Here is a 26,299-nt window from a genome sequence, read left to right as displayed (position 1 = left end):
GAAAAAAGATTAGCTTATTTTTATTTTTGGCTTGAAATTTATAGAGGAAGAAATATAAAGCTGCTATCATCGCTTTTTTTTAAAGATTTTGTTTTTAGTAATCTCTACACCTAATGTGGGGCTCAAAGATACAACCCCAAGACCAAGAGTTGCATGCTCTACTGATTGAGGCAGCCAGTGTCCCCTTTCAGCTTTGTTTCTTTCTTTGTTTTTTTAAAGTTTATTTATTAATTTTGAGAGAGAACGAGAGAATGCATGTGCAAGTGGGGAAGGGGCAGAGAAGAGAGAGAATCCCCAGGAGGCTCTGTGCTGTCAGTACAGTGCCCACCTCAGGACTCAAACTCACAAACTGAGATCATGACCTGAGCCAAAATCAAGAGTCAGACACTTAACCAATGAGCTGCCCAATGCCCCTTCAGTTTTGTTTCTTAATTAAAATGTTTAAAATATGTATCTTGAGTAAAATGTCATAAAATTATGGCTTTTTGCTGAATGAGGGATTGGGATGAGAGAATGGACTAAGAAGACAGATTGAGCTGAGTGGAAGAAGTCTGTCCATGTGTTTTTATTTTTTTTAAGTTTATTTATTTTTGAGAGAGTGTGCAAGTGGCGGGGGTGGGACGGGGGGTTGAAGAGGTGGGGAGTGGTAGAGAGAGGGGGAGAGACACAGAATCCGAAACAGGCTCCCAGCTGTCAGCACAGAGCCCAACACGGGGCTGGAATTCATTAACCATGAGATCATGACGTTAGCCAAAGTTGGACACTTGACTGAGTCACCCAGGTGCCCCAAGACTGTGCATGTTAAGAAGACAACTGACGAGACATATACTTCTATGACTTACATAAATGTATATGTAAATATAAGGAAGAAATAAGCAGGAATTAGGTGCACAGAGGGGAAGTAGGATGAGTTTTGTAATATGTTCATGTTATGTGTTGCTGTTCATTTCTTTCTTTTTTTTTTAGTTTTTTTGGAGGTCAGGAGTTTATTTTGCGCTCTTCTTGAGTTCCTGGGCTTTTTGCAGTTTCTTCCTGCATTACAGCACTTGATCTGATATAGGGTAGGCCAAAGGGCCATTCCCATGGGTGCTTATAGAACTTGTCCAAATTTTCACTAGTTTCAGACTGAGCTAGGAACTTTCAGATCCACTTATCCAGAATTGGACTGAATACATAGATGGAATTCACTCTACAAAAGACTTAAAAAGAAGAAGAAAGAGTTGTCAGTACCAGTAATTGTGCATTTGAAGCTATAATTGTGCATTTGAAGCTAATGAAAGCTGTCAGGAGCTCAGAGCCTGAAATGGTTTATTCTGTTAATTTTTTTAATATTCATCTTAATTTATAGATTATGAATCCATATAGAATCAACCAAGAAAAAACATGTCTTTAAGATTCAATTGATGTGATTCCTTATGCGGGATTCCAGGAAAATACACAAGCAACATTTATTTCAAATTTATTTCATGGATACACAAAACTTGTCGTGTATCTCAGAACTACTTTCATTTAATGATTCTGTAATTTTTATTATTTGGTTATACGCATAGTGGGAGTAAAGAGTTCTTTTAATTAAGAGAACAAAAAAGGCAGTGATGAAGTTTTACGGTGAAGGAAAAGTTTGTGGGGTCTAGAGCCAGCGGCCAAGAAATTCTTGACAATGTCTTTGGTGCAAAAAAGATGATTTTTTTAAAGCATGGGGACTGGACCGATGGTCTGGAAGCCCTGCACTGGGGTTATGGAGGGGTGACTGATTTAAGATCAGGAGAGAGAAAGTCAAGAGGGAGTTTCCAAAGAGACTTTCACATGCTAAAGCCTTACTGGAGGCCTAAATATTGTCAAGCTAAGGTTGTTTTTCCCTCTAGCAAAAGCATTAACACTAAGATAGTAGGCAGTTCCTGGACTGCAGGCTATGGAGACTCTTATCAGTTTAACCATTTGTTATTTGTCTTTTCCTGTTTTGGGGTGGTTGGGAGTGTCCAAGGAATATCATACATGTCCCACCTGCGGGTGGGGGGTGCTGTTAGCCTGCACGTTGCCCTCAGTTTGCTCCCCACTCCCTCATTAGAAGTGTCATAGTTTGGGATTAATTAATTAATTAATTAATTAATTAATAGGGGACTCTTGGCAGTTGATTCTAGTTTCAGCTCTGTCTCTGAACAGCTTCCTGGCTTGGAGTAATCAATATTAGATCTCTGAACCTGATTTTAAGTATCTATTCAATATTGGGGTAAAATGGAGAGAGTGATTTCCAAACCCTTTCTTAGCATGGAATTTTATTTAAATGAAATCTTATCTAGAACTATAAACTAAAAACTATAACCACAGACCTGCTTGCGTTGGTGACTTTCTTTCTATGCCTCATGTTTGAATATCAGATTGGGTGATGAGATTTATCTCTAAACCTTTATTTTGTTATAACAATATTTTTAATTCCTGTCCTAAATTTTGATGCTTGGGCATTGTTGCAAGGTAATGTCGAAAAGACCACCAAACACCCAATAGAATCGAGGCATAATTTCATTTATGGCCGGGCCAAACCTGATCCCCTGATCTTAAGGAGAAAAGTTCAGAGAATGGCTGCAAACAAAGCAGCAGTGGGATTATATAGGCAGAACACTTCATTATTTAGTTAATCAATTACAATCCATAGCATTCCCTGATAGCCCATTACATTGTAATACACAAACAGCAGCTTTGGCGGGAACAGCCACCTCAAGGTTCTTTGTCCCTTTAAAATGACCAATCATAGTTAGACGTCTAAGATACAGCGAGACGTGATTAAACGATTTCTCACCAGTTAACTCTGTCTTTGCCAGGTCTTAGTAAAAGGGTGGGGTTGCTTAAGTTATCTGCTTAGAAAGCAGGTGAAGTTACAGAAGCAAGATGAGGCGGTTAGCACCCCCTGATAACTCTAACAGGGAGCTGCATAGGCTTTTATCTCAGTGTTTTAGCAGTTACCAGTTGCACTTAGTCAGAACAGTGAATGGGGAGATGCATTCACAAAGCAATTTACAGAAGCCAAAACAGCTGATTAAGGATTTTTCCATTTTACTCAGGTTTGTTAACCTACAACAGGCATTCTTGGAGTCTTTTACTTTCTTTCATTGAATAAAATTATAAAATATTAGAGTAGGAAGGGCCTTAATGGTTTTATAGTTCATAGTTCTTTTTTTTTTTAAGATTTTATTTTTAAGTGATCTCTGCACTGATTGTGGAGCTCCAATTTACAACCCTGACATCAAGAGTCACAAGCTGAGCCAGCTACGTGCCCCTGTATTTCATGGTTCTCAGTCCAAGAGGTGAAGATGGATTTCTGGTTACCTGAAGTTTCTGAAATTACATGCAAAACTTTTGTGTTTGTGATTTTTTTTTCCTTCTTAGGGAAAAGGTCCGTAGTTTTCATCAGATGCTACAAAAGATCCAAGACCCTTTTTGATCTGGTTCATCTCTGACAGTTACCCACCCATTAAGTACTTTAAGATTCAGTTATTTCTTTTACAGTGTTGATGTTAATTCGACTACCCTTTTATAGTTACTAGTATGTTAGTTGCCTCTTCTCCCCAGCAAACTGGTTAACATTTCTATTTCCAATCCTAGACATTTCCTTGGACCCCATATTAGAGCCTTTTGTTTAGATAGTGCTTCTTAAATTTCAATGTGCATACAAATCACCTGGAGAACTATTAAAATGAATAGTTTGATGCAGATCTGGAATACATTCTTTGATTCTGCATTTCTAATGAGATTCTAGGTGATGCTATTGCTAGACCAGCCTAGGGCTAGAGTATATGTACCTTGAGGGGAGAGGTCTTGTGTGTAGAAGTGGCTGATTCATAGAATCCAGTACATTTGCTTCCTAACATTTATTAATTTACTTATTGGTTTATTTTTTCATTTTAACCACAAACTATAAATGCCACATACTGGGGCGCCTTGGTGGCTCAATTGGTTAAGTATCTGACTCTTGATTTCAGCTCAAGTCATGATCTCAAATGCCTTGGGATCGAGCCCCACATCAGGCTCCGCGCTGAGCATGGAACCTGCTTAAGATTCTCTTTCTGCCCCCTCACCATCTCACACATTCATTCATATTCTCTCTCTCTCTCTCTCTCTCTCTCTCTCAAATAAATAAACATTTAAAATATGCCAGGTATTTTGCAGATTCTAAACTGCTTAATAGAAATATATAATTGATTAAGAGTAAGCCCTACCTTTCTTAAACTAGTTTTTAGTGTTGTTTGGTAAACAAAGGAATTAAATTTGGTTAGTTAGCCTTGAATTGGTAGCACATAGTAAGGTGCTCAAAGATTAGATGGATAAATTATCTGTGGGGTATCCAATAGACTGGTGATCTGGACTATCCATTAACTCTGTTAGCATGACCATAGTTACATTAACTGTGATCACTATGTTACACATTTGGCTAGTTACATTTGTATTCTGACCAAACCTCTAGATTTCCTTTTTCATGTGAAGAACAGGGCTTTGAATATATTGAATTTGAAGTGACAGAGGTATATAAAAGCAAAATTGTCCTGGAGGCATTAGAAATATGACTTTAGAATTTAGATAATGTAACTTAGAAATGTTAAAAATTGGTTTTGTAAATAGCAAAACACTAAAAAAAAGTAACTTGTTACACTATTTTGAGAGTAGCTACAAACATCTAAGGAGAGATTTTTAGAGAGAGCTGTAGCTATTTTGTTATTTAATCATAACCATAGGGTTGCATAGGTGATTTATATGTTTGTTTTGCTTTCACAATATTAAAAATCATGTGAGGTCTTTTTCCTTCTAATACTTTAAGTATATAATCTGGTATTTTAAGAACACTGTATAAAAACTATGTATTAACAAAAGAATAGTGTTTAACATTTTTTTCTTTTATGATATGGTGAAATTGTAGAGGTTTATACATTCTTTACCTAGGAGGACAATTGCAAACAACCGAATGTACAGGAAAATCGTTTAAAAAACTTGAGTTGCCATATGAAACAATGCTTAGAACAGGTTGTTTTAATAAATGAGAAAATACTGAAGGGAAAAAACAACATGATACAAAACATATGCTCTCAGCCACATTAAAATGAGTAAATAAAAAGACTGGAAGGAAATATATCAAATTATGTCATCTCTTGGTATTTGGTATTATAGATTTATTTTTTTCAGCTGACTGTAATATAAATATATATAACTTCCATAAAAAGGGATTTCTATGGGAAGCATTTCACTGAAATGACAACAAGGGGCATTTGGCTGGCTCAGTCAGTAAAGCATGTGACTCTTGATTTGGAGATTATGAGTTTGAGCCCCATGTTGGGTATAGAGATTACTTAAAAAAATTTTTTTTATAGTTTATTGTTTTAAATTTATAGTTTATTGTCAAGTTGGTAAAAAAAATTATTTTTAATGACAACAAAATGATCTGTGGTTCTAGTAGATTTTCTCATGCAACTTTAGTGTAGATTATTAAAGTTTTACTGTGTACCTAATGTTTCTGTACGGTACCCTTTTTTGTTAGCTTAGGTGTGTTCATCAGAATCATCCACAGAACTTTAAAAAGTATACATGTATGAGGGCACCTGGGTGGCTCAGCTGGTTGAGAGTTTGTCTCTTGATTTTGGCTTAGGTCCTGGTCTCATAGTTGTGAGATTGAGCTCCATGTCAGACTCTAAGCTGGGCTTGGAGCCTGCTTGAGATTTTCTCTCTCTCTCTCTCTCTCTCTCTCTCTCTCTCTCTCTCTCTCTCTCTCTCTCCCTCCCCCTCTCCCCTTCCCTCTCTCCCTCTCCCTCTCTCCCTCCCTATTTGCATGTGCACTGCCTCCTCCCCCCCGAAAAAATTTAAAATAAAGAAATATACATGTCTCATCTCTATCCCAGAGATTCTTATTAAGTAGATCAAGAACAGGGCTGGCATCCATAGTTTCTTAAAGCTCCGTAATTGATGTGAAAAGGCACCCTAGCTGAGAAAATTGTCAATAAGCAGAAGCTGTATTGTGTAATACTTACAGCAGCAGCAGATAGCAGTTTATGAACTAACATTTTAAAGTCTTCACTTGCATTTAGTTGTTAAACTTAAGAGGAAAGCAGCATATTTGAGTCACAGAAAATAAATCCAAATACAGATACTATATTATTTAAAAGCTAGAAAAAAACTCATAAAGTATTCCATTTAATAATATTCCATATCTAATTCATGATGTGTTTGGTTTTATCTTTTTCTCCCTAGTGAGTGGAGTGCCATAGAAAAAGAAATGGGGGATGGACTGCAGAGTGCTGGTCACCATATGGATGTGTAAGTACCTAAAGCATTTAAGGTAAAATCCAAGGTGAAATTAATGGTGAAAAGATAGTGATTCTTCTGTATGCTTTTATCAAGTTTGCTGGCTTTAATATTATATGCTGTGTATCCAGATCTGACTTATACAAGCTTATTTCAGAAATGCATGATTAATTTAAAACATTCAAAAATCAATCAGTCCAATTCATATATTCGTAGAATAAAGAAGAAAACCTCTATGTTTATTTCAATACATATAGAAAAAGCATTTCAACATCTACTCACAATAAAAATTCTCATCAAACTGGGAATAAGAGGACTTTCTTCAGTTTTAAAACTTACAGGTAATGTACTTAATAGTGAAATATTGAAAACTTACAGCTAGTATTGAACTTAATAGTGAAATATTGATGCTCTTTTTTAAGATCAAGGAACAAGGCAAGATTGTCTGCTCTTACTACTTCTAGTAAACTTGTAACAGAGGTCCTAGTCCAGCAAGGAAGGGACAAGAAAATCAAATGTAAGGCATAAATCTTAGAAAGGAAGAAATAAAACTATCTTTTTTTGTAGTTAACAGGATCTTTTACATAGAAAATCCTAAAGACTCAACCAAAAATATTATAGAACTAACAACCAAATTTAACAAGGGTGCAGAAAAAAAAAAGTTCAATATATAAAAAACAAAATGTTTTTATATACTAGCAACAATAATTAGAAAATAAAAATTGAAAAACAGTGCTTTTTATAATTGCCTCAAAACAAAATACTTACAGATTAATTTAATGAAAGATCTGAAATAACCTCTGCACCAAAAACTTTACATATAAACACTGCTGAGAGAAAAATTTCAAGACCTAAATAAATGGAGAGAGAAACTGTTCATGGATTGGAAGCATTGGTAGTGTTAATATCTCTATTCTTCCCAAATTGCAGTCCTGATCAAAATTGTCATATAACTTTTTGATAGTAATTGGCATACTTAATTCCAAAATTTATATAGAAATTCAAAGGACCTAGAGTAGCCAAAACAGTCTTAAAATAAAAAGAACAAAAATGGAATATATGAACTGATTTCAAGACTTCCTGTAAAGCTATAGTTCCCAAGATAGTTATTGGCATAAAAGTAAATAGATCAATGGAACAGAAAAAAAATCCAGAAATAGACCAGGATTTAAACAGTCCATTTCAAAAAATGGTTCTAGGATAACTGGATATGTACATGGGAAAAAATTAACTTTGAGCCATATCTCACATAAAGATGAACCCAATTTGGGCCATATACATAAGTATAAAAGCTAAAAGTACAACTTTTAGTAGAAAACACAAGAGAAAGAATATTGTTGTAGCCTTTAAGTTAAGCAAACATTTCTTAAAGAGAATAGGAAAAATAAGAAATTTTTAGGTTTTTTTTCTTTCTTTCTTTTTTTTTTTAACTTAGAAGGACAGGAATTTCAAATCTGGTAAATGCTAAATTGTTCTTTATCAAAATTAAACATTTTGCTTATCAGAAGATACCATTGGGGGGCACCTGGGTGGCTCAGTTAAGTGTCCAACTCTTGGTTTTGGCTCAAGTCATGATCTCATGGTTTATGGGTTCAAGCCCCATATCAGTCTCCTTGCTGACAGTGCAGAACCTGCTTGGGATTCTTTCTCTCCATTTCTCTCCCTCTCCCGCCCCCTCACCTTCTCTCAAAGTAAATAAATAAACTTTAAAAAAAAAGATAACTTTTGGGGGAGGGAGGCATGGAGGAATTAGTGTTAGAGAAGGTGAAAAATTTCTAGAGACAGATGGTCTAGAGACGTGGTCACAGCTGCATGGCAGTGTGTATGCACTTAATGCCACTCCACTGGACACTTAAAAATGGTTAAAAGGTAAATTTTATGTTCTGTGTATTTAACACACACACACACCATTAAAATAATGAAAAGGCTAGCCACTGACTAAGTAAAACATTTCCAACCACATGTGTAAAGAACTCTTACAACTCAGTAAAAAAAGACAAAAAATACTTATGTTTCTTAAATATTTCTTTGGACCATATTCAAGCTAACTGGCTACTTTTCAACCAATTTGCTTAACCTTAGGAAGTCTTCTTACATTCTCTTGATTTAGCATTTTCAGTATTTTCAGGGATTTAGGATTATCGCTTCAGTTGATTTAAAGTGTTAAGTAAAATTAATTTCAGTAGTGATATCTAAAAATCATTGCCATTTAAATTCTTCTACCCAAGGATGTGCTGTTTATCCTTATACTGTGTTTCCTGTCTTCAAGCCACGAGCCCTATTTTTTGTTTCCTTAAAATTTCTTTCCAAATCATAGATTTATGAGTTAAAGGCCGTTTTTCTTGTTCTTAATGATTAGTCTTGAGACCTTTTTCAGTCGCACAGAAGAAATTCCATCAACAGTCTAGCAAATGTAAATTTGTAATTATAGAATATGTACTTGGCCTCTTTTAGAAATCCTGTTAAGCACATAGTTTTTCAGTAGGTTTATTTATTTTTACAATTTTAGTTAATTTTGTTTGCTCGCCTCCATGGAGCAGGCCTGGGGACAGAAAGTGTATTATTCTTTTATTCTCATGCTAGGTAATCAGAGTTAATTTGAAAAAGAAGGATGCCTATTATACTCTACAGAAGTAGTGCATAACATAACCCATGTCCTTATGGAATTTGTAATGTGATTGGAGAAATAAAACTAACACACGAGACATTACTTTGATAAAATTTAAGTTCTGAACTGTTGATAAAAGACCAGAAGTGATGACTCGAGACTAAAGTAGTCTGGGAAGATTTCCTGGAGCTGTGGAGATCTGTGCTTGTGGTATTTGGAGAAGCAGTGTGGAGAGCTGTCCCATTGCTGTACAAGGAAGACTCTGGTCCAGGAATGAGACAGCATGGCAGTGAGGGGCTTGTCTGGATCAAAGCAGAGGTCACTGTTAACAATTAGTGTAAAATAAGTCTTCTAAATTTTTTATAATCTTTATTTACTCTAGTTTTCCTTTTGTAGCTTTTTGGCATTACTGTATGTAGTTGTTGCCAGGTATATTTGTGCACCAATTATACTAAACTCATTTTTTCTACAGATTTTGTAGCCCTTTCATAAAATATTTCTGAACAAAAGATATTATAGTCTTATAGTGCTTCCTTATTTTTTATTTTTAACATATATTTATTTTTGAGAGAGCAAGCACATGTGCTTGCAGTTAGGGTAGGGGCAGTAAGAGGGAGGAAGGAGGCTCTGTGCTTTCAGCATGGGGCTGAACTCATGAATTGTGAGATCATGACCTGAGCTGAAACCAAGACTCAGTCGCTTAACTGATTGAGCCACCCACACACCACCCAGGAGTTGTCTTATGGTGCTTCTTAAGCTACCTGTAAGAAGGACCTTTTTGTTTGTTTTGTTTTTTTATATCCAAGCCATTGCCGATCGAAACATTTTTGTAAAATTCAATAAAATTTTCATGGTAATCAAAAATTGTTATAAATGTTTCTCAGTGATTATTCTCACTTTGTGTACTTACTTTTGTTACTGATGGGTAGCAAATGATCTGTTGGACCACACTTTGAACAACATTTCTATCATTAATACTTTGTATCATGATAATCGTTTGTATGCGATATTTTTTAAACAGGTATGCATCTTCTATTGATGATATTTTAGAAGATGAAGAACATTATGCAGATCAGCTAAAGGAGTATCTGTTTTATGCAGAAGCACTGCGGTAAGTATAATAAATGTGCCAGATGCAGCCCTCTGCCTACTCCCCATTCTCTCCATATGTTGCCAGAAAGTAAAGAGAATAAGGTGATTTTTCAGTGAATGCATCCCCCAGGTATTGAATGAGGTCTCATCATATTCCTCTGTGTTGCAGAGTGCTAGGTAGAGGTATTTAAGACAAGTCCTGTGGTCAAGATGTGGTGTTGATAAAACTAGTCAGTCTCCAGCGTCAGGACTGTTTGCATGTTGTTCTTTCTACTTTGTTCACTTTGAAGATTGGATGCAGAATACAAATTGAGCCCTGTCACTAGGCAATATGTTGCCTTTTTAATTTGTAATTTTTTCCACGTCTGTGTATCTTCTTAGTAACGTTGTGTAACTTCTTAATATCAGGACTTTGTTTTCTGTTTTTATGGTGTTTCTTACAGAGCCAAACAGAATTTTCTGGTATATAGTTCTTTTTAAGAAGAAATTAGCATATAGGTTCCTGGGTGGCCCAGTCGGTTAATTAAATATCTGACTTTGACTTAGGTCATGATCTCATGGATCATGAGTTTGAGCCCCACGTCGGGCTCTCTGCTGCCAGCTCAGAGCCTGGAGCGTGCTTCGGATTCTGTGTCTCCCTCTCTCTCTGACCCTCCCTTGCTCATGCTGTCTTTCTCTCTCTCTCAAAAATAAAATAAAACATTAAAAAAATCTATATATTTAAAAAAGAAGACATTAGTATACTTTTCCTGTCCAATTTAGAAAAATGAATCATTTACCCAGGAATAGGTGGCTTTGGGTTGTAGCCACTTTGGGTTATTTTCCTGTCATTTTTAAAAGCAGTATAAGGGGGCGCCTGGGTGGCTCAGTCGGGTAAGCCTCTGACTTTGGCTCAGGTCAGATCTCACTTTCATGGGTTCGAGCCCCACGTCAGGCTCTGTGCTGACAGCTAGCTCAGAGCCTGGAGCCTGCTTCTGGTTCTGTGTCTCCTTTTCTCTCTGACCCTCCCCTTCTTATGCTCTGTCTCTCTCTGTATCAAACATAAATAAAAACATTTTAAAAAAGCAGTATAAGGATTCTGTTAGTATAGCAGAGGATCAGTGTTCTTTTAGCTGTTCAGTAGCTGATGTGAAAACATCTGTACATTTTTAACCTTGTTCCCTCTAGAGCTTTAAGGAGGAGTTTCACCAGGTATTTTCAACTTACCAAGCAAAAGAAAGTTGCTGAACACAGTGGCATTTTGTATAGTTCTTAAAAACTAAAGAAAAGATAACTGTATGTTGATATGTCCATGGTGTATAGTTAGGTAGGACGGGAAGTAGAACCACTCGGAGCATGTGCACATATGTACTTGTAAGCGCCTACCTGAGGTCTGGCAGAACGTGCACCATCTGTTAACATGGATTGTGTCTGGATAGTGGAGCTGGGAACAGAAAGAGTTCTTGAAACTTGTTTCATTTTGTACATTTCTGTGTCAGAATCTTAGTTTTGTTTTTTACACTAAGTATGGATCACTTATGATAATAAAAACTAAGACATTTCTATATAAAGAAGAAAAATTTGAATTTAAGGAATACTGAGCTGCATTGTGAGATTCCAGCTTTAGTTTCTATGTTACACAAAGGATTTCATTGTTAATGTATGTGATAATGGTATGTTCATTGAGAAAAATGTTGCAGCTAATCTTTAAAAAATCTTTTGTTAAGTGTATGTAAAAATTTTCATGCTTAGATTCTGAATTTAATTTTTTAAAATATGTATGTTTGTATGTATGTATTTGTTTATTTGGAGAGCAAGAGCATGAGCAGGGGAGAGGCAGTGGGAGGGGGAGAGAGAGAATCCCAGTCTTACAAACTTTGAGACCATGCATGACCTGAGCCAAAAATCAAGAGTCGGACTTAACTGACTGAGCCACCCAGGCACCCCTGCTAGATTTAATTTTATATTGGGCTATTGTATTGTAAACTTGAAAACTTTTAGGTACATACTGTGAATACTTCATCTCTACCCCTGGGGGAAAAATGTTTTGTTTTGTTTCGTTTTTTTTAAAGAGCACACAGGCACATGGAAGCAGGGAACAGGAATGGAGAGAGAGAGACAGAAAGAGACAGAGAGGGAGGAAAAAAACATCTTGAGAGAGAGAGAGAGAGAGAGCGAGAGCGAGAGAGAGAGAGAGAGAGAGAGAGAGAGACTCTTAGGCAGGCTCCACACCCAGCACAGGGCCCTACATGGGTGCTCAGTCCCACAACTGTAAAGTCATGACCTGAGCTGAAATCAAGAGTTGAATGCTTAACCAAATGAGGCACCCAGGTGCCCCTGAAAAAATTTAATATGTTAAAAGAGAAGCCATAAAAATTAAATGGCAGCACTTCTTTTTCATCCCTAGGGCTGTATGCAGGAAACATGAACTTATGCAGTATGACTTGGAGATGGCTGCTCAGGACTTAGCATCCAAAAAGCAGCAATGTGAGGAACTGGCAACTGGGGTGAGTGTGTTTCCATTTTGGTCCTGCAGTTGTAAAACTCAAGATGCTTATAGCTTTTATAGGGGAATAATTTATGGGCAACTTTATAATTCTTTTCGTTGTGATCCTGATACAAAAAGAGATAGCCATTTAAACGTATTATATAACAGTGTAAGAAATTCTGTCAACATTGCTCTATATAGTGTCTGCTCATTTATATTAAATCCAAATGAAAAAGCATTTGTTATTGAAATAATGACCTTTCTCAGGTTTAATTTTACAAAGTAAATCCTAGAAATTTTAGCTTATTTGAAAAGCCTTGCCCAGTTAGAATCAGTGCATCTCTCCTAAGTGAATAGTTGTGAAGAAAATTCTATATCTTATTGTATGAACCTTAGATCATTTTTATAATCAGCTTTCTACTGTCTAGCCATTTTATTGGAATGAATTAGCTGTCATAGTGAAAGTATACAATCTGGAAATACTGAAAGTGACAGTGCTACCATTTATCAGTCAGTCACTTCATAGTCAACAAGTACTTTGGTATTTCTCAAAAGTCACAGATGTATGTAGGAAAAGACCATTTGACCATGGAACATGTATATACTTTTTTTTTCCTTTTTTCTTTTTAATGTTTATTTTTGAGAGAGAGACAGAGAGAAAGAGACAGAGACAGAGTGCAGGAAGGGGAGGGGCAGAGAGAGAGGGAGACACAGAATCCAAAGAAGGCTTCAGGCTCGGAGCTGTCAGCACAGAGCCCGACACGGGGCTCGAACTCATGGACTGCGAGATCATGACCTGAGCCAAAATTGGATGCTAAACCCACTGAGACACTCAGGCGCCCTTTGGCTTGATTTATTTTTAAAATTCAGGGGAAATTTCCCAGGCCATTTTCAGGGAGCATGTTTCTCTATTCCTACATGTGAAGGGGAAAGTGTTACCCCTAGTAAACTCCAGAGATAAGGAAATGTTAAAGCAGTGATGCTGAGGCTACCCTCCGAGGATAGACATCCTATTCTATTCATACCAAAATTTCAGTGTGTGTTATGTAGATTTTAAATATTTTTGTTTTCATTTGGTCTATTTCCTTTGTAGCCTGTTGAATTTTATGTCATGGAGAAATTTTTACAAACTGACCTCTAATCTAAAGAAATAACTTCCCTAATATTTCACATAGAAGTTTTCCATTTGATTAAGAAGTTCAGTTAGAATTTTTTCTCTTTTCATGCCATTCCAGTGTTAGGAATCATATTAGGAACCCCCTGGTTTTAAGACGTACGGTGCTTCTGTCTGAGCTAGGGGAAAATGGCAAAGATTTGCGGCTTCCCTTTCATTTTTAAGTTTTTTGTAAATGTTTGTTTTTGAGAGAGGGTGAGAATGAGAGCGAGAGCAAGCAAGGGAGGAGCAGAGAGAGGGAGACACAGCATCTGAAGCAGGCTCCAGGCTCTGAGCTGTTAGCATAGAGCCTGATGCGGGTCTTGAACCCACAAACTCCAAGATCATGACCTTAACCAAAGTCAGACATTTAACTGACTGAGCCACCCAGACACCTCTCTCTTTCCCTTTTTTAAAAGTATTTAATTGTGGTTAAATATACACAACAAAATTAATCATCTTAACCATTGTTTTTTTACTTATGGTTCATTTATGTTTCTTTTTAAAAAATATTCTAATTTTTTCTCTTTCAAATTCAGAAAATAGTGGAAGAAATTAGTACAGCTATTAAATTTACATTGATATAAATCAGAAGCAATTTTATGAAACCATAGGTTAATGAATGATTATACTAGGAATCACGTTAGCCATTTTTAAGTGTACGGTTCAGTAGTAGTAAGTACATTCATGTTGTTGTGTAACCAACCTCCAAAACTCTTCATCTTGCAAAACTGAAACTCTGTTATCATTGAACATCAACTATCAATTTCCCTCTCCCTTCAGCCCCTGACAGTCACCATTCTACTCTCTGTTTCTATGACTGACTACTCTAGATACCTTACATTAAGTAGAATCATGTAGTATTTGTCCTTGTGTGACTTGCTTATTTACATTTAGCATAATGTTCTCAGGTTCATCCATATTGTAGCATGTGTCAGAATTTCCTTCCTTTTTCAGGCCAAATACTATTTCTTTGTATGTATATGCCACATTTTGTTTATCCATTCACTTGTTTCTATTTTCCTTTTAGACTGTGAGAACATTTTCCTTGAAGGGAATGACTACCAAGCTCTTTGGTCAAGAAACTCCAGAGCAAAGAGAAGCCAGAATAAAGGTGCTAGAAGAACAAATAAATGAAGGAGAACAACAGCTAAAGTCTAAAAATCTGGAAGGCAGGTAAAAATGCTGAGATGTTTAACAAAGCTAGACAAGTATACTACATAGCAGGTTGTTTTTTTATATCATTTCCCTGGAGTATAATCTGTTCTGCCAGGGATTTTTTTTTTTTTTAAGATTTTAGTTTTAGGGATGCCTGGGTGGCTCAGTCGATCGAGTGTCTGGCTTCAGCTCAGGTCATGATCTCATGCTCCATGGGTTTTAGCTCCATATTGGGCTCTGTGCTGACAGCTCGAAGCCTAGAGCCTCCTTTGGATTCTGTGTTTCCCTTTTTCTCTGCCCTCCTCCCCATCCCCCCTCCCCAGCTTGTATGCTGTCTCTCTCTGTCTCAAAAATAAAAAAATATTAAAAAAATTTTTAAAGAGATTTTGTTTTTAAGTAATCTCTGGGGTGCCTTCATGGCTCAGTCATTTGAGTGGCTGACTCTTGATTTTGGCTCAGGTCATGATCCCAAGATCATAGGATCGAGTCCTGCATTGGGCTGCAGGCCCAGTGTGGAGCCTGCTTAAGATATTCTCTCTCTCTCTCTCTCTCTCTCTCTTTCTCTCTCTATCTCTTTCTCTCCCTCTCTACCCCCTTTCCTTCACTCTGTCCCTCCCTCTGCCTCTCCCCACTTTGCACTCTCTCTCTCTCTCTCTCTAAAAAAAAAATAAAAGTAATTTCTACACCCAATGTCAGGCTCAGACTTCCAACCCTGAGATCAAAAGCACATGCTCCTCTGACTGAGTCAGCTAGGCACCCTATAGCCTGTTCTTCTAAAATGTAGTGATTAACTTTCTAAGAAATTTGAATGATCAAAAAACATGTTATAGAAATAGTTTTAGTATAGGGGAAAGAAGAAAGAATTACAACTTTATAATACTATTTTTCTAACTTTTCCTGATTTCTGTCCTGTGCACTTTCCCTTTGCCGTTTCTTCTTCATCCCTTAACAAAACCCTGATGATGCTTCAGTGCCCAGCTCTTGCGCTGCTTTCTTTGTGCAGTCTGTTCCTAGCCATGCAGGCTCCTGTAGCACTTAGCTACACGGTAGCATGGCAGCTGTGTTCTGGGGGGTCAGGAGCCCTTCTAAGTCATCTTTATGTTCAACACCTTACATTGACTTGACATGTAATTATTCCGTAAGTATTTCTAGAAATTCAACCCTCAAAGGTCTGCCATCACTGTGTGACTTATTTTCCTTATTGCTGTTTTCATCTGATAGTCCATAGATCAAGGCAGACCAAGAGTGTATCATTGGTTTTGAGGTGTTTTTGTTAATTTTTCAAACTCCTGTCACCAAATAAGTAAAAGTAAACTTTTATGAATGGAATTTTTAAAAAATGCCTCTCTTGGGTGCCTGGTGACTCATTTGGTTAAGCGTCCATCTTCAGCTCAGGTCATGATCTCACAGTTGTGGGTTCGAGCCCCATGTCGGGCTCTGTGCTAACATCTCGGAGCTGGAGCCTGTTTCAGATTCTGTGTCTGTCTCTCCCCTGCTCACACCCTGTCTCTCTCTGTCTCACTGTCAAAAATAAATAAACATTAAAGTTTTTTTTAAATAAATAAGATAAAAAATTTAAAAATGCCTCTCAGAATTTTGAAAACTCTAGTTGTCATTTAAAGCAAGCATATAATAATAGTGATACACACACAATATATCTTGTCAAAGAGTTGACCTGAGGACGGCAACTCAGTGTGGCATCTCTTAGGCTTGAGAGGTGGTTCAGAGAACCCACTATAGCTGTTTTATAGGAATAATTTGAAGCTGGAATTCTTGGTGCAAAAATATTGATTATTAAAATAAAGAAGAATGTATGACTGTCTCTCTGCTTTTCTCCCAGTATAATTTTTAGGAAGAAAAAAATAGAACTGTCTTACATAGACAATAGTTTGTCCCTCTATATAGGCAAACACAAATCAATGTGAATGAGAACTGGTTATTAGAATTTATAATATATAGTTTACATAATTGAGTAAAAGTAGTGATGTTGACTACACATTTTACTTCAGAGAATTTGTGAAAAACGCTTGGGCCGATATTGAACGCTTCAAGGAACAAAAGAACCATGATTTAAAGGAAGCTCTCATAAGCTATGCAGTCATGCAGATCAGTATGTGCAAAAAGGTAAGTTTTGATTTCAGTGAAGATACAGTATATTCAGAACTGCTTACAAATTTCTTTAAAACTGGGGCCCCTGGGTAGCTCAGTCAGTTAAGCATCCAACTTCAGCTCAGGTCATGATCTCACGGTTCGTGGGATCAAGCCCTGTGTCAAGCTGTGTGCTGACAGCTAGCTCAGAGCCTGGGGCCTATCTTTAAATTCTGTGTCTCCCTCTCTCTTTGGTCCTCCCCTGCTCATGCTGTCTCTGTCTCTCTCTCTCAAAAATAAATAAAACATTAAAAAATTTTAAAAAACAAAAAAAAATTCTTTAAAACTAATCTCTTCTGTGGACTAGAGTGCTTATCATTTTCATTTCTATTATACTTCTAATGTTTATTTATTTCTTTATTTAGAGAGAGAGGGGTAGACAGAGTGCACGCAGGGGAGATGCAGAGAGAGAGAGAGAGAGAGAGACAGAATTCGAAGCAGGCTTCAGGCTCTGAGCTGTCAGCACACAGCCCAACGGGAGGCTCAAACTTATGAACTGCGAGATCATGACCAGAGCTAAAGTCGAACACTTAACCAACTGAGCCACCCAGGCGCCCCAAAAAGTATTTTTTTATAACTAAAATGTTGATTACTGAAGCTTCACTCATCTAAAGTTCCAAATTTCTATGCTCTATTTATATCTAATGTTTGAAAATATACTAACAACATTACTTGGATTATATGGTGTTCTTGGATATGGTGGTAAAATACTGTTCCAAACAGTGACAGTTCTTTGATTGGAAAATAGCTTAAACATTGGGGAGAATGTGGTTATGACATGGTTTGTTGTCATAGTGAGTCTTCCATGTGACCAGTGGTCGTAGTAGAAGATACAAACATGGAAGCTTAATTCTGGCTTAAGAAAGTGTTGTGACAATGCCAAAATCTTTCTAGAATGCTGTTGTAAAAACAAAATATGAAACATTCCTTCTTTTTTATAACCTAGGACCTGCCTGTGTGTCTGTCAGTGCTTTACAACTTACCAACACTTCACAACTTACCAAGAGAGTTAACAGGCATTGTCTCAGTAAATCATATAAAAGGCAAGATTCTCAGTTATGAAGACCTTCTTAGAGGGAAAAATCATGCTCATATAAACAACTTACGCTTTAATTCATCTGAAGTATTATTTTCTGACTCGGCATCGTCACTCTCCCTAGTAGCCTTTTTACTTGTATCACTAGCAGCAGCATAGAAAACAAAGATACTTTAAGATGGAAACATCAGACTTTACCATTAGTCAGTTGGGCTTTTTTTGTATTGGGCAAATTCATATTTATGCCCCAGTTAAAGTGTAAGTTTCTCCAGGTTATGGATCTTTGGGGTCACTTAAGAGAAGTTAAAGTCATGACTGATCCATCTGCAAATGCTGGCAGTTGAATGTAATTGCTGCTTGGTGGTGTGTTCATCTATTCTCGTCCTGTGCCGCATCCGACTGCTTTCAGGGTGCAGAAGACATTTAGTCTTCTTTCTCGCTTGCCTTTTTCAATCTCAGGAGGTCTGAAAGATCAGGTTTTTTAGAGTTGGTATTGTTTTGTTTTCATAAAAGACTCATCAATAAGCTCCCTGTGATCTTCTGTTTGCTGCTTTTCCAAAGTAAAATGCAGACTATATAATGGCTCAAAGGACTTTTCTCCCCACTTTACGTAGGGTGGGGTACTTGAGGGTGCTAGAAATTAATCTCTGAATTAAAAAGATATTTCTGTAAGTGTATTAGGACATACTGTGGATACCTTGTATGTTTACTCATGTTTCCTAAGATAACCATTGTAGTAAACAAGAATTTACTCTTATGAGATTTAAAAGATTTAAAGATGTGTTCACCTTATTTCCCAAGAACAGTACTATAAAGTTTCATTGTGTTTTATTTTCTTCCTTACGTAGAATAATAGATTTTTATATTTGAAAATCTATAGTATTCTTTTTTTTTTAGAAACTTAACATTAAGTAGGAGAAGTCAGGATTAATACTAGTTCTTTTTATAAAAATGACTAGCTATATTTGGTTTATTTTACTTATGTATTAACTTTTAAAATACACCATACTTTGTTATAGTGTCAGATATCCAAAGTGGTAATTGCATATAATCAGATGACTAAATTCAAGTAGTAGTAAACCAGGACATAAAAGTTTTACATAAAAAGTAGTAATATTAGCATTTAAAAATCAAGTATTACTTTTAAGTATTGTTTTGGTCAACCTTTTTGATAGTGAATTTTCTAATTTGTTGGATCAAGACCTGAGCTTTTATGAAATACTTGATTGGTTTTTGAAAAAAAAATTTTTTTAACATTTATTTATTTTTGAGAGAGAGAGACCAAGTGCAAGTGAGGAAGGAGCAGAGAGAGAGGGAGACACAGAATCCTGAGCAGGCTGCAGGCTCTGAGCCATCAGCACAGAGCCTGATGTGGAGCTTGAACCCACAAACTGTGAGATCATGACCTGAGCCTAAGTCAGGCATCTAACTGACTGAGCCACCCAGGTGTCCCAATATTTGATTGATTTTTAACCTACTTTACTTTTCAAATTTAAAAAATTATTGTGTAGGGGCACCTGGGTGGCTCAGTTGGTAAAATGTCTGGCTTTGGCTCAGGTCATGATCTCATGGTTTGTGGGTTCTAGCCCCACATCGGGCTCTGTGCTGACGGCTAGCTTCAGATTCTCTATTTCCCTCTATCTCTCTGACCCTTTCCTGCTTGTGCTATCTCTCAAAAAAATAATAAATAAACAAAAAATTACCATGTGGAAAAAGATATTCCATGCAAATTGAAGTGGGAAAATAAAGCTAAGGTGGAGGTACTTATATCAGACAAAATAGACTTTAAAACAAAGGCTGTAACAATAGACAGAGGGCATTACATAATGATAAAGGAGCCAATCCAGTAAGAGGGTATAACAGTTGTAAATATCTACCCCACACTGGAATACCTAAATACATAAATATTAACAGACATAAAGGGAGAAATTATGGTAATACAGTAATTATAGGGAGTTTTAACACCCTACTTATATCAACAAATAGATCATCAAAGTAGAAAATCAATAAGAAAATAGTATCTTTGAGTGATGCTTTAGCCCACATGGCCTTAAGAGATAAATATAGAACATTCCATCTGAAAACAACAGAATATACATTCTTTTCAAGTGCATATGGAATATTCTCCAGGATATATCACGTTAGACCACAAAACAAGTCTCAGTAAAAATAAGAAGACTGAAATATCATCATCTTTTCTGACCATTAATTGCATGTAACTAGATCAGTCACAAGGAAAATGCTGGAAAAACAAAAACATGTGGAGTCTAAACAGTATGCTAACCAGACCTCCAATGAGTTAATGAAGAAATTAAAGAGGTGATCAAAAAACACATGGACACAAAATGAAAATGAAAACACAGTGGTTAAAAATCTTTGGGATGTAGCAAAAGCCATTCAAAGAGGGAAATTTATAGCAATACAAGAAATAACAAAAATCTCGGGGCGCCTGGGTTGTTCATTTGGTTAAGTGTCTGACTCTTGATTTTGGCTCCAGTCTTGATCTCACAGTTCATGAGTTTGAGCTCCGCATTGGGCTCTGTGCTGACAATGTAGAGCCTGCCTTGGGATTCTCAGTCTCTCCCTCTATCTGTCTGTCCCCCCCTCAAAATAAATAAATAAACATAAAGAAAAAAGAAGAAAAGTCTCAGACAATCTAACCTACACCTAAAGGGTCTAGAAAAAGAACAAAGCCCAACAAGGTTAGTAGAAGGAAGGAAATAATAAAGGTCAGAGCAGAAAAACTAATCATAAAAGTAACATACTCTCATTGCAAAATTTTTTTAAATCCAGAGGCATATTAAGTAAAAATTCTCTTCCCCCTCCCCCAAATCTCTTTTTAAAAACTTACCACAGTTACAGTCTTCATGTGTATTCTTCCAGACATTCTTACACATTTACAGTCATTAAGAAAATACACACTTTCCTTTTCCCTACAAAAATGGGATTGCATATATATACTACTGTGTAGTTTTTGTTTGTTCATTTGATGTCTCATAGATGTCTTACTGTGATAGTGCCTAAGATCTCTCATCCTTTGTAACAGTCAGTACTCTATTAGGTACTGCTTTATCCAGCCAAAGATATTTAAGATTTGAAGATGTTTATCAAAGCTTCAGATATTGATAAATATTGGCATACTTTAAGTATTAAAGAAAATACTGCTTCATAAATTAGTTATTGAAGAATATATGTCTTGTTGAAAAAATACTTTTGTTTCTACCACTTCCTTAGGTTTTACTGCTATATTTTTATATGCATGCATTTTTGTTTAAGCATATTAGGTCATTATATCATATTAACTTTGTGCTAAATAGCCTACTAGAACACTAAAAAGAATTTGATAATTCAGCAAATTACTGATTTTTATCAAAACATTAGTTGTTAGACTAATAATTTATTAATCTGTTAGTTTATAAATAATCCATTGATTTTTATTTAATTATTAAACTAATAAGGTATTTTCCAAAAAGAAGTTGTAGGAGCTCCTTCCTCATCTTGAAGATTCTCTTACTTTTTTCAGAGGCATTAGACATTCACTTATATTAGTTATTGCCAGAAATAATGTCATATTTGCTGGACTTGTCAGTTATTCCAAAAGACTAAAAGTAGCATATCAGTAAGCCAAATAATTGGGTTTTCAGACACTTTTCAAGATCACATTTTTAAATTTCTTTTTTTCTTCCTTTTTTTTTTTTTTTTATTTTTTTTTAGGGAATTCAAGTTTGGACCAATGCTAAGGAATGCTTTAGCAAGATGTAATCCTGTGAAATAAATTTCTCTTCAATCAAAGTGCCCCAGAACAGAAGCACAAGTAAATTAAAAAAATAATAAAGTTGCTATCTAATATACACAAAAAAATAAGTTGAGTCAATTCAACTTTCTTTAATTTGATTGTAGTTGTGTTAATATGGCACAAAAAGGATGTATTTTAATGAATATTAAATATTATAATTTGAGGTTTTGGGGACTGGTGCTGATTCCAAAATGTTAATTTGATAATATATACCAATAGATTGTTTGTCAGGCTTCTGAACCAGTGACTGAATGTTAAGATGTTAGATGATATGTTTGTTTCAATGCTAGTTGTTTCAGATTTGTTTCTATAGGGAGTCTTTCCCTAAGATTGCATTCCTATCTTTACTTAGTGAGACCCACTAATCTGTTATAGGGGGTTATTTTTTCTTGCCTTATAGTTGAGCTGTTTGGTTTGACAAAGCTCAGCAGAAACTTAGTGTGAAATCTAAGGTTTTCTCTCACATTCATTGATGCCCCCTATAACATTTGCATACACTAGAAAATGCCTTCAATTTGTGTTTCCCCAGAATTTTGATACTGGTCGGAAATTTTATACTGCCAACAGAGAAGTGTCAACTTCTCAGATATATAGTGGAACACATTGTTACGATCCAGGAATTGCTGTATAGAAGGTTTTAATTGAATATATTATAAATAAGCACTAAATTCTTCTCAAATAATTCTTAACCTCAGTGATGAGCCTAAATTTACTCTGCTTGGCTCTCTACACATGGCATTTCAGGGTACAAGATGTAGCATTTCAATGTATAAAATACATGTAGTGAACATATATGTTAGTATCTTCATTATTAACATCCTTCTTTTCTATTGCTTGGCTGTAATTTTTGTAAAGGTAAATTATATTGTTTGTATGTGTGTCTGTGTGTGTTGTATATGTTCAGAAGCCAAGCACCCTCATTTTGCTAGCTTTGCAGTATTTTAAATGTGTTCTCATTATTACTAATTAATGTAAAGAAAATCCCCAGTACTGTTCAGCATTTGACTTTTTTACATGTTTAAAATGTTGCTGGATTTTTGTGCTGTTTGCCAAACTTACAATAAATAAATGAAGTATTATGCTGATTTTCATATGATTTTTGTTATTTTAACAATGTGATCTGTCTGATGCCCTGTGAGAAAATAATAATAATACATGCCATATTATGTCTTGAAGTATTGTGTAAATTTATCTTAGGCCAGAATTTGGGTTTAAAAAAAAATAAGATTCTGAAATGAGATAGAATTTATAAATTTTTACTTTTTTTTTAAGATACAACTGTTGGAAGCAAAAGTCATTTGTATACTCCATTCCATTGATTTGTATCATCTCTTAACTCATGAAATAAAACAGCTTTTCATTTGTCACTTAAAAATCAAAAGCCTTCTCTCCAAAACTAACCGTAAATTAAATGTAAAATGTATTCAGTTTTTCTCTACTAGCTAAATTAGTTTGAGAAGGCCATTGTTACCTATGGGTTTTTTTAATATTTATTTTTTAAAGTTTATTTATTTATTTTGAGAGAGAGTGCAAGCCAGGAAGAGGCAGAGAGAGAATCCCAAGCTGGCTCTGTGCTGAGAGCATGGATTCCTATGTGGGGCTCAGTCTCACGAACTGTGAGATCATGACCTCAACTGAAATCAAGAGTTGGACACTTAACCAACCGAGTCATCCAGGTGCCCTATTACCTATGTTTTAAGAGATGAATTTAGGAAAAATATTTTTCTAAAACATGCAGATACTCACTTGGTTGTATTTGTGTTTAGGAATGTCTTGGGTTGACTTTAAAAAAAAAATTTTTTTTTTTTTTAAGTAGGCTGCACGCCCAGTGTGGGACTTAAACTCACAACACTGAGTTCCATGCTCTACCAACTAAGCCAGCCACCACACCCCCACCCCCCGAAAAAAAACTCTTAAAGGAATTTTATGATGGAAATTATTTTTGGTACAATCCACAGTAAGTATAAAAAAAATAATCTGTGCAATAACCCTTTTCACTATTTAAAAATCAGAGCTCTTAAGATGAATTCTTAAAGAGAGATGAAGTTTAAATCTTCAAAGCTAAATATAAAAATATAAGCAATGACTGCAGAAAAATGACTCATTTATTAATGTAAATAGTAATAGAGGAAGATTCCATCTTGACAGTGTACTAGTGATGCAGTTGATATAGTCAAAGCATTAAAATTAACTGAAGTCATACTTAACCTTCATTTACATCCAAAACTTGAGTATGTCTGAATGAGTCACTGGTAATTACAACATAGCATCCAAAACAGGAACTGCGGGTTCTTAAAATTCAAGCATCTTTAGAATAAACACACCCAGCTTGGAATGGAATGAAAAACCAAGAGTTATATAACAGGAATTCGAATGCTAGGCTTTTTATATCTTTATAATCATTCTTTAGATTTATATTCATATTTCCCCTTGGGTAGAATTTACTGATTTTCATAAAAAGTTTTCTCTAAAAAAAGATTTAAGAATTTCTTTCAAGGGTGAGTAACTCAGAGAAATAAAATAATAAAGGGTCAAATCAGTAGAATTATACTTGCTTCCTAAATTATATAGCTTTAAATACTTACATTTAAAAGAAGGAATAAGCTATTGAAAAAGATGAGCACATTAAATCCAAAGTAAGTAGAAGACAGGAAGAGCAAAATTAATAATATTAAAAATAGAGTTACAAAGCCAAAAGTTGGTTCTTTGAAAAGATTAACAAAATTAAACCTCTAGGAAATCTGGATGGGAAAATAAAAAGCACAAATTATTCTTATCAGGAATGAGATGGGAGATATTATTACAGATCTTACAGAAATTAAAAGGATAAGGAATCTTATGGGCAACTTTATTTTTTTATTGTAGGCAATTTTAACCCAATAAATTAAGTCAACAAATTTCGTTAAAAATACAACTTGCTAAAACTGATACAAGATGAAATAGAAAATCTGAGTAGCCTTATACCAAATTTATTATCAAAAATATTCCTACAAAAGAAAACTCCAGGGTTGTGATGGCTTTATTGATGAATTGTATCAAACGGGGGAAAAGCTTTTATTCTACATGAACTTTCAAAAAATAGGGAAAAGGGAATACTTCCTCCTCCCTCCCTTTTTTTTCAATGAGGAGCTCCTGTATGACTTAGTTGGTTAACCTCAGCTCATGTCAAGATCTCACAGCTAGCGAGTTTGAGCCCTGTGTTGAACTCTGTGCTGACAGCTCAGAGTCTGGAGCCTGGTTCAGATTCTGTGTCTCCCTCTCTTTCTGCCCCTCCCCTGCCTTCTCATTCTTTCTCTTTCTCTCTCTCTCTATCTCTCTCTCTGTGTCTCAAAAACAAACAAACAAAAAAGAAAACATTACCACATTACCAAAACCAAAGATATTTGGAGAAAACAAAGTGATATTTCAATATACATCATACACATATATGCAGAAATTGTTAAACTATTAGCTAATTTGACTCAGCAATATGTAAAGAGCATAATATGTCATGATCAAGTAGAGTTTATCTCAAAATGCAAGGTTGGTTTAACATTACAAGTTAATTACTATAATCCATATTAACAAAATAAAGTACCTTATGACCTTTTTCATACAATTCATACATTTGGCAATATTCAACACTGATTTATGATTTAAAACTCCGTAAACTAGGACTAGAAGGAAACTTAATCTGATAAAGGGCATCTGTAGAAACCTACAATAACATACCTAATGTTGGGAAAGTTAAGGCCATCACTGGACAACTGCCTGTCAGTATATGTCCCCATTTCTCCTTCTTCCACCTTTCCTGAGGTTCCTCCAGTTTTCACCCCAACCGTTCTGCAACTATCTCTGTCTCCTGTTGCTTCCTGTGCTCATTGCCAAGGCTTTTTCTCAGTATTCAAACTCTGAAGCAGGTGAATGCCCCATGCATGAAGCTCGGAGTATACTCACCAGGTAAGCAGTGACAAGTCCAGGAGGTTTGGGGAATCTATTGATGCAGCAGAGAATTATACAATCCATCCCCAGATGAAGGTGAAACTAGGTGATTCAGCAGTAAAGAACCCAAATGAATGAAATCTTCATTTCATGTCCCTATGTGATAGAAACACCATTCAGCAGAAAACAAGGAGAAATTCCTAAATATTGGGTTGCCTAATACCTTGATTTCAGGGGCTATAGCTTCAGTTGCATCAAATGCTTACTGTCAGAGCCGGAACAGGCACAGTGCAGTGATGTGTCTTGCCCAAGATCCCACAGCTAGAAACTGATAGAGGCAGAGTTTGACCCCAAGTAGTATGGATCCAGAGCCCGGTACTTTTTGAGGCTTTTCCCTTTTGGAGAAGTAGGGGTCTTTTGATGGATGTCAACCTCTGGGACAGACCCATGAGGGTAGAGGAGGGATGGGAAAGATAACTTTCATGATGCTTAAACTGCAAGATATTTGAAAGAAAATGTCTTGGGTACTACTGAGAATGGAAGAGGAAAAGAAAATAGCATGATATACATAGGTATAACTTACGAACTGTCACTAGCTTTTAAGCTAATGGCTTGGCCAAACCAAGGCCCATTTA

At 35.8% G+C, this 26,299-nt stretch overlaps 1 protein-coding gene and 1 pseudogene across 1 annotated transcript in view; both read left to right on the top strand.

Annotated features, from left to right (window-relative positions):
* The window catches only part of SNX4 (sorting nexin 4), a 75,539-nt gene extending 52,705 nt beyond the window's left edge, over positions 1 to 22,834 (top strand). Inside the window, exons 9-14 of the mRNA XM_029940723.1 lie at positions 6,232 to 6,297; positions 9,915 to 10,004; positions 12,372 to 12,471; positions 14,636 to 14,781; positions 16,773 to 16,887; positions 21,662 to 22,834. Coding sequence (XP_029796583.1) covers positions 6,232 to 6,297; positions 9,915 to 10,004; positions 12,372 to 12,471; positions 14,636 to 14,781; positions 16,773 to 16,887; positions 21,662 to 21,709 — 565 coding nt within the window. The 3' untranslated portion in view covers positions 21,710 to 22,834. The remainder of the gene's footprint in view (positions 1 to 6,231; positions 6,298 to 9,914; positions 10,005 to 12,371; positions 12,472 to 14,635; positions 14,782 to 16,772; positions 16,888 to 21,661) is intronic.
* A 2,920-nt stretch (positions 22,835 to 25,754) lies between these two features.
* The window catches only part of LOC115291173, a 2,069-nt pseudogene continuing 1,524 nt past the window's right edge, over positions 25,755 to 26,299 (top strand).

This window comes from Suricata suricatta, chromosome 5 (genome assembly GCF_006229205.1).
Source record: "Suricata suricatta isolate VVHF042 chromosome 5, meerkat_22Aug2017_6uvM2_HiC, whole genome shotgun sequence".
In the NCBI taxonomy this organism is placed as follows: Eukaryota; Metazoa; Chordata; class Mammalia; order Carnivora; family Herpestidae; genus Suricata; species Suricata suricatta.
This window is presented reverse-complemented; position numbering and strand designations above follow the sequence as displayed.